The following is an 11,956-nucleotide window of genomic DNA, read 5'->3' on the forward strand; positions in this document are numbered from 1 at the left end:
GATTGTCATTATTTTTAAGATTCTTCTTTTTAATATTTATTTATTCTTTGGCCGACGTTACTGAACTGGGGATGATACTAGTCCAAAATTGTAATGAACACCGGATATCCAAAATTGTGGTGCTACTCATAATTAATTTCGATCTATTTAGATTAATAATTTGTATTTATTTAGATATCCGGTGTTCATTACGAATATTTGGTAAAACTTAAATCTTTAGTAGGATACTCACTTTATAAAAATATAAAAGATTTTAATTAAGAAGAAAACAAAACAAAGAATATTCTGATAAATTTTGACAACACAACCGCTGAAGTCTATAAAATATATGAAAATGATTACTGCATGATGATTTGAAGTTGGGAACTTGGCTTATTTTAATACCCTTAGGACATGTTGATCATATGCAAAGACTCTAATAGTGCCACTGAGATGAAGGTTTTTAAATGTGAAGCCATGCCACTGAGCTGGTAAAATAAGACCCGAGTCCGAATCCAATGTATAATGCTGGCGAGCGAGACATTGCGTGAGAGAAGAGAGAACCATATTTGGTTTGAATATTGGTGTACTTAAAGCCTAAAGGTTTATGCATGCCATGGTTTTTAGGAGTTGAAATTTCTGAAAAAATTAGATTCTAATTGAACACAAATCCTCATCGTATTCATAATTTTAAACCGGAGCAGGGGGCGTCTTGGATTTCAAAATCTTCTGACTCTCCTCGAAGTATTGGTTCGGATGATTGATACCAGCATCACACGATGTACCATAAACAGCTTCAAAGGTCATTGTGCATGCAAGCTTTTTAGTATTGTTGTACATGCATATAAAGAAGACCACGTTAGTGTTTGCTCGTAAAAAAGAGATTTAAGGTTTAGTTAGAGATACAAAGATGAATCACCTGATAATGTTTGTTCCGCACTTGATCCATAACACCTTCCATTCCACGAGAACTCAATCCCATTCTACCAAGTGCTGCTCTCAGGTTATCCTCACTGTCATTTTTAGCACCATAAATCCATAATCCATGAGATACATACATTACTCTGATATTCACCTAACACATCTTTACTTCAATTATTGTTTCGCTTTATAGCTACACTAAGAGGAAATAGCAACAACTTCTGCTCGACGAAAGAGTCTACGTTTCTCTAAGATATACTCCCTATGTTTCCTAATTAAGATATAAATGAAAACTATAGCTAAAGCTCAAAATGTTTGCAAGCCGCTAGCAACGGTTTCTATCCAGTAACAATAATACTTGCAGGGTTGGTAGATACAACAACCTATATGAAAATTATAATGCTTTCCTAATTCTTTTCTTTCACAGAAAGAGAGTAAATTTTTACTAAGAAAAGTGACCTGAAATGTCGATAAGGACAGCCATGATGATCCCCAGCACCAGGAGCAGATAAGATGATCTTCTGACAAGCATAAGGGGTATAATCCTGTAATTGCAATGTGAAAATTAGGTATCAGAAGCTCATCATTGCAGCTTTCGTTGGCATGTAATAAAATCATAATAAGCATCTTACCGTTCTCTTGCCTTCCTTCCCGTAGTTATGGCGAATGGAGTAGGCGTACTCTTTATCGAATCTCTCAGAGCCAACCTAAGAATAAAAAAGGAAAAATAAAGAAGTATCCATAGCTCAGTAATACTTAGTTTCTGCAGATAATAGTCTACCCATCCCCTCCTTATTCAAATATGCTAGCACGAAAAAACATGACATAGTACACATTAACCTCTAGGAGAGAACAGATTCGAAAACTTAGCAGATAAAACATCTGGGAATCAAGTTACCTTTTTGGTGAATTCTGCTCTCCAGAATGCTAGGGCGTCATCCAGCTTCAGACCCACACCCTACACATCAAGAGACAACTTAGTGATGTACAAATAGAAGACAAGGCATAAGAAAAAATAACCGGTGTATATTTACTAGCCCCAACTCATTATGTGAAAACATATGGGAAAAGGGAGAGGGATTAAAAGAGGAACCTTCAAAAATAGACCCAGTTGCATTCTTCCTCCATGTTTTAGATGATGATCTTCTCGAACCTGTGTGTGTAAAGTGTAAACGTTCACATGTTACATTGCATGGGAGCAGGATATGTAAACAATGATGAATAGAAGATTTGAAAGCCATGAAGCAAACTTACTTTTTCAAAAAGATGCCTCATACAAAGTGGGAAGGAACTCTTGGCAACTTGATCAATATCCTTAAGTGATATCTCCGCGTACTCAGTTGACTGTTGAGGAAAATTAATAGCTTCGATGATTCCATATCTATGAATGTATAATAATATGACAAGTTTTAAAGGACTATCCTTACCTGAGAATAATCGGGACCCAAGTAGCTTGTAGATAAGGCTTCTACTATCTGAATGATTAACGATAATAAAGTTAAGGAGACAAATGACGGTGAATAAAGCAGTTGATTTCAAGTCCAAGTGCTTACTGGAGTTAGTCTGTCTTTCTCTCGCTCTTGAATGGTCGTAGTCCATTTTCTGCAAAAAAAAAAAAAAAGTCTTGTTAAAGCAAAGCCCGACCTAAAAAAATGACACGTAGAAGAGGAGCTTGTAGATATTCATATAACCAGGCAATAATAACCTGTTTGTCAAGATGAGGGCCTTTGATATATGAGATCGAAATTGTGTGACAACAAGAGAAACCAACTGATAGGAGAAATAAGGAAATCCAAATGAGAAACTACTATTAACTGAAGAGACGTTATATTTTGAAACTGGAAAGGGAAACCAATACTTACCTGACTCCCAGCAACAAAGGCATACCCTTTCTGTATAAGTACTCTCCGGCTAGCTACAAGGTCAGGAACCTCTTCAAAAGGAACCTTTTTTTTATAACGAGTAAATGAATAGTGGATTAGATAAGTGAAATTCGTAGCTTTTGGTATATGAACATATACAAAAGAAGATGCAGGCGTACCTTATAGTATACGGCTTCAACTGCAAAGAATAAAACAAGAAACTTTCCGTTAGAAAAAGTACAAGTCTTACTGCTAAATAGTTCAGAGATAAAGGTAAGAAAATCATATATAAATGCAACAAAGTTCATCTATGACTAGTTATTGACACCAGGCACGCCGCTACTATGTTATGCTGATACTAAAGGATAACATCACTAGATGTGAAAAGAGATATAATGGGATTATTACCGGTAGGTGAAATTTGACCCAGTGAACGTACCACTTGCCCCAACCTCTCCTTCAAACCCTGCAAATAGTCAAAGATATACGATTTGGATCCTGAATAAGCACCATAAATAAAACTCTAAAACGTTACCTCAAGTTCTGCTCCTGTGACTGCCTTATACGGTAATCCAAACTCTCCCACAATTGCTCTCTGTGAACAAGAATAGAAAATTAACTTTTATCACCAGATACATCCAAAAGCTAACCAAACCAAAAAGAAGGAACAGAGTACCTGAGCTTCAAAGTTCTGAAGCCGGAACCTATGTCGGAAAAGAGCAGTCTCCATGCTAAGAAACCATTTCTTCAATTCATCCCTTTAAAAAAAAAAAGAATCAGCTTTGGAAAGCAAAACAAACAAACTGAAGATAGAAAATAAGACAAGAATAGAGCTTACGATCTGCAATAAACGAGACGTAACACAAAATGTGAGATGATATCCTTGTTGAACATTACGGACGCATCCGGATCTCTCATATGTTCTTTCCACAAAGTGTCCACCTTTAATCGCAAAAAAAAAAAAAAAAAACAAATAGGATTGAGACAACAAAACAATCTAGAAGCAATCGAGTTTTCATGGTGAAGCTCACCAGATCATCCATTTCCTTAGGGTTTCTCCCGCGGGCTAATCCATCTGAGACCCCTTTTAGAACTAATCACAAATCAACAAAATTGATCAGAGCCCAGATAGATTTAACGAGAGTTTGGTAAAGTAAGGGACTTTGATGGAAACCTCGGAGGCGATCTACGGCGAAGAGCTCGAATTCTTCTAATCGGACTTCCATCTGTGGAGCTGTGAGGTATAGTGGGATCTTGGGATTTGAAACGGTGTCGTTGGAGGGAGTTCGTTTCTGAGATCGTATCACCTCCATTTCTAACTAGTTCTTCTTTCGACGTTCTCTGTGTGGTGTTTCCTCTCTCTCTCTCTCTCGGCAAAGCACTTCAAGCACAGAGGGGGCGGCGCTAAACAGAAAAGGGTTGTCGGTAAAAAGCGCGGGAAAATATGTAGGCTGGAGAGCGGGACTTTCTTTGATGGGCCTGTTAGAGGGCTTTTGTCTGGAATAATATTTGTTTTTTAACAAATTTTGTTGATGAAAATTTATATGAAAAATATTTTGTGATATGTAATTATTTTTTAAACATAATTTCACTAGGAAACACCATAGCCTATTGATTAAAGTTTAAAGGCTTTTACATCCAAGTCTAGGGTTCGAATCCCAGACTATGCAATTTCTTGCAGATTACAGAAAATCTAGGTTTCAAGTCCCGGAGATAGCGATTTATTAAACAATTATGCAGACTACGGAATAAAGGCTTACAAGAGATTTTCAACATGGTGCAAGTAAATCTGGTCATGCGTGGATCTTTATAGGACGGTTTAGGTGATGCAGTTAGGCGTATGTCCTCATAAGACAGGTAGTATTGTCGGTTGTCCAATCCTATGCAATCTTTCTCGTATCATAATTGTAATATCATAATAAATCAATGTAAAAAAAAAATAATTTCACGTTTCGTTCTACGAATATTATAAAGTTGAATCTACCGTCTATGGGTACATAAAATGTAGTTTCATCTAATTTCATAATTATCTACAGTTATTACCAAAAGTATAGTGTTTTATTATAAATAAAACTATACATGTCATAAAATCCTCTCGCAAAATCATATGCGGTAATATGTGTAAGATTGGACAATCTTCAAAATAAGGACAATCTTAAAAATGTTATTTCAAATTAGATAAAGTTTTAAATTTTCTATGTAAAATTTACTAACAATTAATTTCGTGTGACCAATAATCTTATACTTTCTATTTTATTAATGGTTAAAATGTAGTTAGATAAATGATTAATGACATTTTACTTAGAAAATATATAAAAAATTAATGTTTTCTTAATATACGTTCATAATCATAAAATGACTTATTTTAAAAATGGAGATAGATAACCAAAAGTAAGAAAATTTTAACGATTTTCTGAATCTAATCTATGTGAAAAGAAATTATTTATGAAACTAAGAGAGTATAAGTAATTATTATCTTTGTTCCACAAAGATAAATTTTTAGTGTTTTCACACGTATTAAAAATACATTAACTTACTATAAACAATATATCATTTTTTGTAATTTTCAATAACTTTAACCAATAGCTGACAAAAAAAACACAATAACTTTAACCAATAATAATTCAATAAATTCAATAAATTTTCTTGCATATACAACTTTTTAATAGAAAACACAAAATTATCGTTATGAAACGAATGTTTTTTTCTAAAACATCCATCTTAATTCAATGGAGGGAGTATTAATTTCATTTATATAAATAAAAATGTTAGTAGCATTTCGTACAGCTGTAACTAAATCTTTTAGGAGGTGTATTGAATCTAAAATTTGAAATGATTTAATTTTAGTGAGTTTTTAGATGATTTTAGGTGAATATTGGAATTTGGTGTGATTTTTGTTAAACAACTCTAGAATCCCATCTAAAACCATTGGATTTGTATTTTTATTTTTATAATTATGAAATCTCTCTCAAGCACCTTCAAATTATTTAAAGCACTCTAGAATCTCCAACTAAAACTATGTTCAATAACAGTGTATTTCAGAGTGTTTTATAAAATGACAAATTCAATAACAGTGGATTTGCCAGTTTAATACAAATCATTTGAAACTCTTAGTTGAATACACCCCCTTAGCATTCATCCTTTTCGTCATAGTTTTGTATTATTTTCATTATACTTTCAACAATATTGGGTTAACAAGCCGTAAAGTGAATGGTTAAATTCACTTCGATTTTTATAAGGGTAATTCTGTCAAACAATTTAAAAAAAAAAATTGTCACAAAAATAAACTTCAAGGAGAGAAATAACCAAAATAATCCATTTTTGTTTTGAAAATTTTAATATTGTTATAAATCATATTGTGGATGTCCATAACCGGCCCGGTCCATAACCGGCCCATACATGAGAGAGAGAGAGAGAGCAGGCGCCTAGAGAGAGAGTCGGTCAACCCTACTTTCCTTTTCCTTATTAGTTTATGATTTGTACTTTTTTCATATTTGTATTTCCTTTCTCTAGTATTTCCATTATTCTATGACGGTGTAATTCTCTAGATATAAATGGCTCCTTATGTTTATGAATAATACATAAACATACAGATTCTATTCTCTTGTTTCACAACACGTTATCAGCACGATTACGCTCTAAACCCTAAGCTAAAGCCCGAACCCTAAAACCCTAATTTCATCCCGGCGATAAACCCTAAACCCGACAACAAACCCTAATCTGATCGAGAACCTAAAACCCCATGCTCAAGGCGTTCCCGATCTCAGCACACGACCTCAGTCCGTTCCTCAGCTCGCGACTTCAGGCTGTTCGCGAGACACGATCTCAGCCTGCTCGACGCGACCCAATACCGTTTGATAGCCAGCACGTTCACGACCCGATAGCTGCTTGCTCCCGTTCGCGACTCGTCTCAGCTTCAATCCGCTCGCGACAGACAGCAACCTGTTTGCGACCTGACAGCAACCTGTTTGCGACCCGACGGCAACCTGTTTGCGACCCGACAGCAACGATCAGCTTGCGTTCTTCTCTATTCGGTGGTCCATTCAACCCGACTTTAGGTTTAGGTAAAACTAAAACCTAAGAACCAAACCCTAAGGCAATAGATCCAATCCCTAATAACCTAAATTGAATCTTATTGCTTGATTAAAATCGAAACCCTAATTCCCTAAAGCCTAGCCGCATGCATACCATGCAAACCCTAATCGAAATTTGATTTGATTGTTTATGTGATTGAATGTTTTGAATCTGATTATCATCACATAGAACCGATTGCTAGGATTGATTAATCTCATACTTGAATTTGGTTGATTGAATTGATGAACTAATTGAATGTTATCTTGCGATAGAAATCGCCTAAGTTAATTAGTTCTCATCTTGTTTAAAACTTGAAACCGACCGGCTTGTTCATATTGAAACCCTAATTGCATTAATCCCATTGAATATGATCGTTAGGTGGATAGTAACTAAACCCCTTGATGCATTGCTTGATTGTTTTATTGAGGTTTCATGATCACTTAGAATCGTTCTTGCTAAGATGAATAACCGATGGCATTAAGATCATATAGAAACTGATTGCTAAGATTGTTCATACCCTTGGCCGTGCGGCTTATCTTGCATTATGCATGTTCGGATTGTTTGGCCGTGCGGCTTGTTAGCATATCATGCATGCATAATCGTATGAACTAAATGCATCATATATGTTTTGTCGTGTGACCAATTTGCATTATATATCTGATTGTCTTGTATGCATTATAAGAACATTATAATTCCTAAGAATGAAATATATGATTTTAGATGTCGAAAATAAACAACTTGGATTTTGCTGCCCTAAATCTCTCTGGAGATAATTACTTGCAATTGGCACTTGATGCTAAGAACATCCTAAAATCCAAGGGACTCGGTGAATGTATCACCGAGGGCAATAATGCAAGTGAGAAAGATAGATACAGTGCGATATTAATTATACGCCATCATCTTATTGAGAGTCTCAAAGATCAGTATTTGACTATTGAGAATCCTCTAGACCTTTGGACAGAGTTGAAAACGAGATATGATCACCAGAGAACGGTGTTATTACCAAAGGCTATGTATGATTGGAGGAATCTCAGAATCCAAGACTTCAAGTCCGTGGACGAGTATAACTCGGCCTTGTTTAAAATAGTTTCAAAATTGAAACTGTGTGGTGAGGATATAACGGATAAGGATATGCTTGAGAAAACCTTTTCCACCTTTCACACAAGCAATGTGTTGTTACAACAACAGTACCGTGAGAAGGGCTTCACAACTTATGCTAATCGGATCTTTTGTCTCGTGCTCGCTGAGCAGAACAATGAACTGTTGATGAGAAACAGTGAATTGAGACCTCCTGGAACAAACTCATTACCTGAGGCACATGCGACCGTAGAGGCTAAGAAAGAGTCGAACCATGTCCAGAGTGATAGCCAACACAACCATGGTCGTGGAAAATGGCATGGACGTGGCGGTCGAGACCGAAACTCATTTGGTCGAGGCCAAGGCAACTCATATAGTCGTGGCTCTTATGGAGACCGTGGACATGGCCGAGGCCGTGGTACATCTTTCAAGCCACAAAACTCGACCAAATCCGTGTGCCATAGATGTGGTATGGATAATCATTGGGCTAAGACATGTAGGACTCCCAAACATCTCGTTGACCTCTACCAAGAGAGTTTGAAAGGGAAGAATCCTGAAGCTCATATGACTTATCAAGATGGTGAAGATGATTTCAATCATGAACGAGACGATCTTATGGATTATGAAACTTCAGATTGTTTAAAAGAATGAAGTTGAATTCGACATCTATGTTTTTGTGTTCTTTGCTTTATGTTTTCTATGTTTTGATATTGCTTTGAACTTGTTTTCTTATTATAACTTAATGAATGAAAGTTTTTGATATAAAAGTCTCTAAAGCATCATGACTATACGTCTTGATAATGCTGCTGAGTTCACGTGCCAAGCGTTTAATGATTACTGTATGTCCATGGGGGTAAGTGTGGAACACTCCGTGGCACATGTACATACACAGAACGGCTTGGCCGAATCATTCATAAAACGAATTCAGCTAATAGCTAGACCATTGCTTATGAGGTCTAAGCTTCCGACCACAGCTTGGGGACACGCGGTCTTGCACGCGGCCTAACTGATTCATATGAGACCGTCTAGTGAACATAAATGTTCTCCATCACAATTGCTTACGGGTCATGAGCCAGACATATCCCATCTTAAGACATTTGGCTATGCCTTCTATGTACCAATTGCTCCACCACAGAGAACAAAGATGGGACCTCAAAGGAGGATGGGGATATATGTTGGATATGATTCCTCCACGATTATAGAATACCTTGAACCAACTACAGGTGATTTATTTAAGGCCAGGTATGCGGATTGTTATATCTTGCACATTTGCATTGTTTTAACTCTTCATTCTCGCATATTTTGATCATTTAGATTAGGAATTATGCATTTTAATTTCCCTTTCTGCATTGCATAAGTCTTTATCAGGTGTTGGAGTGTCCATTCGAGTTCCTGGAGATACTTATAGGCATTTGGGATCAAAAAGGGAGTGGAAAATGTTGTTTGAGAAAGCAGAGCACCGGAGCGGGTTACGGGAGCGACCTACGACACCCGCTCCAGACGAAACGAAGACAGCGCGACCCCTTTGCACCGGGGTGAGACACCCGCTCCGAGCTCAACCTCTCGTCGACAACTTTCGAGAAGTGGAGCGACCTGGTGGAGCGACGTCATGAACCCGCGCGCGACTTGAAGACGTGAAGATGGCGTAGAGAGCGACGTCGCGCAGCGGGGTTATCAACCCGCTCCAGATGTGGAGCGACCTGGTGGAGCGACGTCATGGACCTGCGCGCGATTTGAAGACATGAAGCAAACATATTGGAGCGACGTTGCGGAGCGAGGTGACTAACCCGCTCTAGATGTGGAGCGACGTGGCGGAGCGACCTGTTGTACCCGCGCCTTGTACTTTCTTCTAATCGATAATTTATGTTTTATTTGGGCCTTTCAGGTTGTGGACTGAGCCCATTAGGTTTTAGAAGTCATATAAATACCCTCTAAACCTAATGTTAGAATCTTAATCTTGTTTTTCTATCAAATCACAAAAACTTTTAGGTAAAAGATCTAATCTTGATCATTATCTTGTGTGATTGCTTGCTTAACCTGATCACTAATCATGATTAACACCAAATCACCATTGATTCTTGGTTTCATCATGAAGATTAGTGAGTAGTCATCTTTGGATTCATGGGTTAGGGAGACTAAGGGTGATTAAGCTAGATCTAAGGTGTTTTAGTATAGATCCCCATTTTGTTCCTTGCTAGTAGAGTGCTTCTAATGTAATTTTAGAGTTGGCCTCTCTAAAGTTGAGCTTTAGGCATTTCCCACCTGTTAGGTGTTCGATGAAATGCCTGAACCAACGCTACTATGCTTTTAACACTATTTACCAAAGAGATTTGATGTTAAAGGTGTTAAGATGGCTAATAGGCTTGAAATTAATGATTGCTTAGATAATATTCAACCAAAGAGATTTGATGCTTGAGTTATCTTATTGAATGAGCATTCATCTAGAGATAGAGTTTGTTTAAGATTGTGTCTAGGTCTAAGGTTAATAGATTGATTGAAAGATACCACCTTTAGATTGAAACTTGATCACCCAATGTCAATTCCCTTAGCCCATGAGTTCTTCCATTCCATAAGAAAGGAAAGCTTTGTTCTTTATTGCATTTTAATAGTGTTCTAGTTCAAAATCATCTCACCAATTGATAGCACTTAGATTAAGCATGGTCTTGCATTCTCTTTGCTTTAGAATCACTTAGAACTGGTTTGACATCCTTTATACTATAACATTTGATTGGGAGCCTTGAAAACTCTCAACATCAAATTGGCGCCGTTGCCAAATTCTAAGTTGATTGTGACATTGGGATTTAGTCACTTGCTTGAGACTAAGTCAATTTTTGTTTAATTGTGTTATTGCTTCTTTTTCTTTTTCTCCCTTTGCATTTCAGGTGTATGATCACAAGAAGCAGAGGTGCAACAAACCTAGTTCCAAGAGTAGAAGACATTAGAGCACTTGAGAGGGAGATTGCAAGACAGAGAAGAGAAGTAGTGCAACAGGTTCACTTGCAAAGGTTAGGATTTGATATGGAGAATCTGCCTCAAGATGGTGATGCCCTAGGGGACATTGATCCAAGAGATGATCACCTTCGACCACAGCGCCAACCACAACATCCACCACGCCAAGCTCGTGTCATTGGAGCCTATGATCAACCTCACATTGATGGTCATAGGTTGGGAATCAGAGCACCACCAGTGGAGAACAACAACTTTGAGATCAAGTCAGAACTGCTCAACACCATAGAGAACAACAAGTATCATGGCCTTGCTGCTGAAGACCCTTTTGATCACTTGTACAAGTTTGATAAATATTGTGGCTTGTCCAAGACAAATGGTGTTTCTGAAGATGCTTTCAAGTTAAAGATGTTCCCTTTCTCTTTGGGAGACAATGCACACCAGTGGGAGAAGACTCTCCCAAATGACACTGTCACTACTTGGGAAGAGTGTAAGAGAGCTTTCCTAGACAAGTTCTTCTCTACTTCAAGAACATCTAAGATCAGGAATGAAATCTCTGGGTTTCAACAGAAAGATCTAGAGAGCTTCAGTGAAGCATGGGAGAGGTTCAAGGGCTACTGTTCTCAACGCCCTCATCATGGTTTCAGCAAGGAGAGTTTGCTTAGCACCTTCTATAGAAGAGCTCTACCACAGTGCAGAAACATGCTTGATACTGCCAGCAATGGTTTCTTCTTGGGAAGAACTGAGGAAGAGGCAGAAGAGCTGGTAGAGAACATGGCCAAGAGTGACTCGGTCTACAGTGAGGAGCATGATAGGGTCAACAGAAGTGATGATCAGCAGACAAAGAGAGAGATCAAGTCCTTGCAAGAGAAGATGGATTTGCTTCTTTCCAACCAAGCTAAACAGAAACAGATGAACTTTGTGGGTGGTCGTAGTCAAGAGGTTCCTCCTAAGGTCAATGAGGTCGATGGTTTTGAAGGCCAAGAAGAGCTATGCTTCATCAACAACAATGGTACTTGGTACAGGAAGGAACCGAAATTTCAGTACAACAACTACCAGCAAAGGTCTTACTCCAACAACCAACAAGGAGGATACCA

At 37.6% G+C, this 11,956-nt stretch overlaps 1 protein-coding gene and 1 non-coding gene across 2 annotated transcripts; both read right to left on the reverse strand.

Annotated features, from left to right (window-relative positions):
* Positions 1-547: 547 nt before the first annotated feature.
* Positions 548-4,184, reverse strand: LOC106375627 (probable DNA primase large subunit). The gene is made up of 18 exons (XM_013815586.3): positions 3,937-4,184; positions 3,794-3,855; positions 3,601-3,704; positions 3,439-3,520; positions 3,298-3,357; positions 3,171-3,228; positions 2,942-2,961; positions 2,763-2,846; positions 2,606-2,670; positions 2,454-2,502; positions 2,328-2,375; positions 2,155-2,244; positions 1,994-2,053; positions 1,799-1,858; positions 1,533-1,607; positions 1,360-1,445; positions 899-992; positions 548-798 (listed from the first exon to the last, which is right to left on the reverse strand). Exons 1-18 carry the CDS (start codon positions 4,073-4,075, stop codon positions 670-672), a joined length of 1,365 nt encoding a protein of 454 aa, XP_013671040.1. The 5' UTR covers positions 4,076-4,184; the 3' UTR covers positions 548-669.
* Positions 4,185-11,396: 7,212 nt separating this feature from the next.
* Positions 11,397-11,503, reverse strand: LOC125582872. Its single transcript, XR_007320313.1, has one exon. It is a non-coding gene; the product is annotated as a small nucleolar RNA R71 (small nucleolar RNA).
* Positions 11,504-11,956: the final 453 nt, after the last annotated feature.

Source organism: Brassica napus, chromosome C2, assembly GCF_020379485.1.
Source record: "Brassica napus cultivar Da-Ae chromosome C2, Da-Ae, whole genome shotgun sequence".
In the NCBI taxonomy this organism is placed as follows: Eukaryota; Viridiplantae; Streptophyta; class Magnoliopsida; order Brassicales; family Brassicaceae; genus Brassica; species Brassica napus.

What these genes read in the sequence shown, in the direction of transcription:
- LOC106375627 (XM_013815586.3), bottom strand. Translation starts at nt 4,075, where the DNA reads ATGGAGGTGATACGATCTCAGAAACGAACTCCCTCCAACGACACCGTT. An exon ending in CGTCTCGTTTATTGCAGATC is followed by an intron (nt 3,521 to 3,600) that starts GTAAGCTCTATT and finishes TTTTTTTTAAAG; the next exon opens with GGATGAATTGAAGAAATGGT. An exon ending in TGTCCTTATCGACATTTCAG is followed by an intron (nt 993 to 1,359) that starts GTCACTTTTCTT and finishes TAAAAATGACAG; the next exon opens with TGAGGATAACCTGAGAGCAG.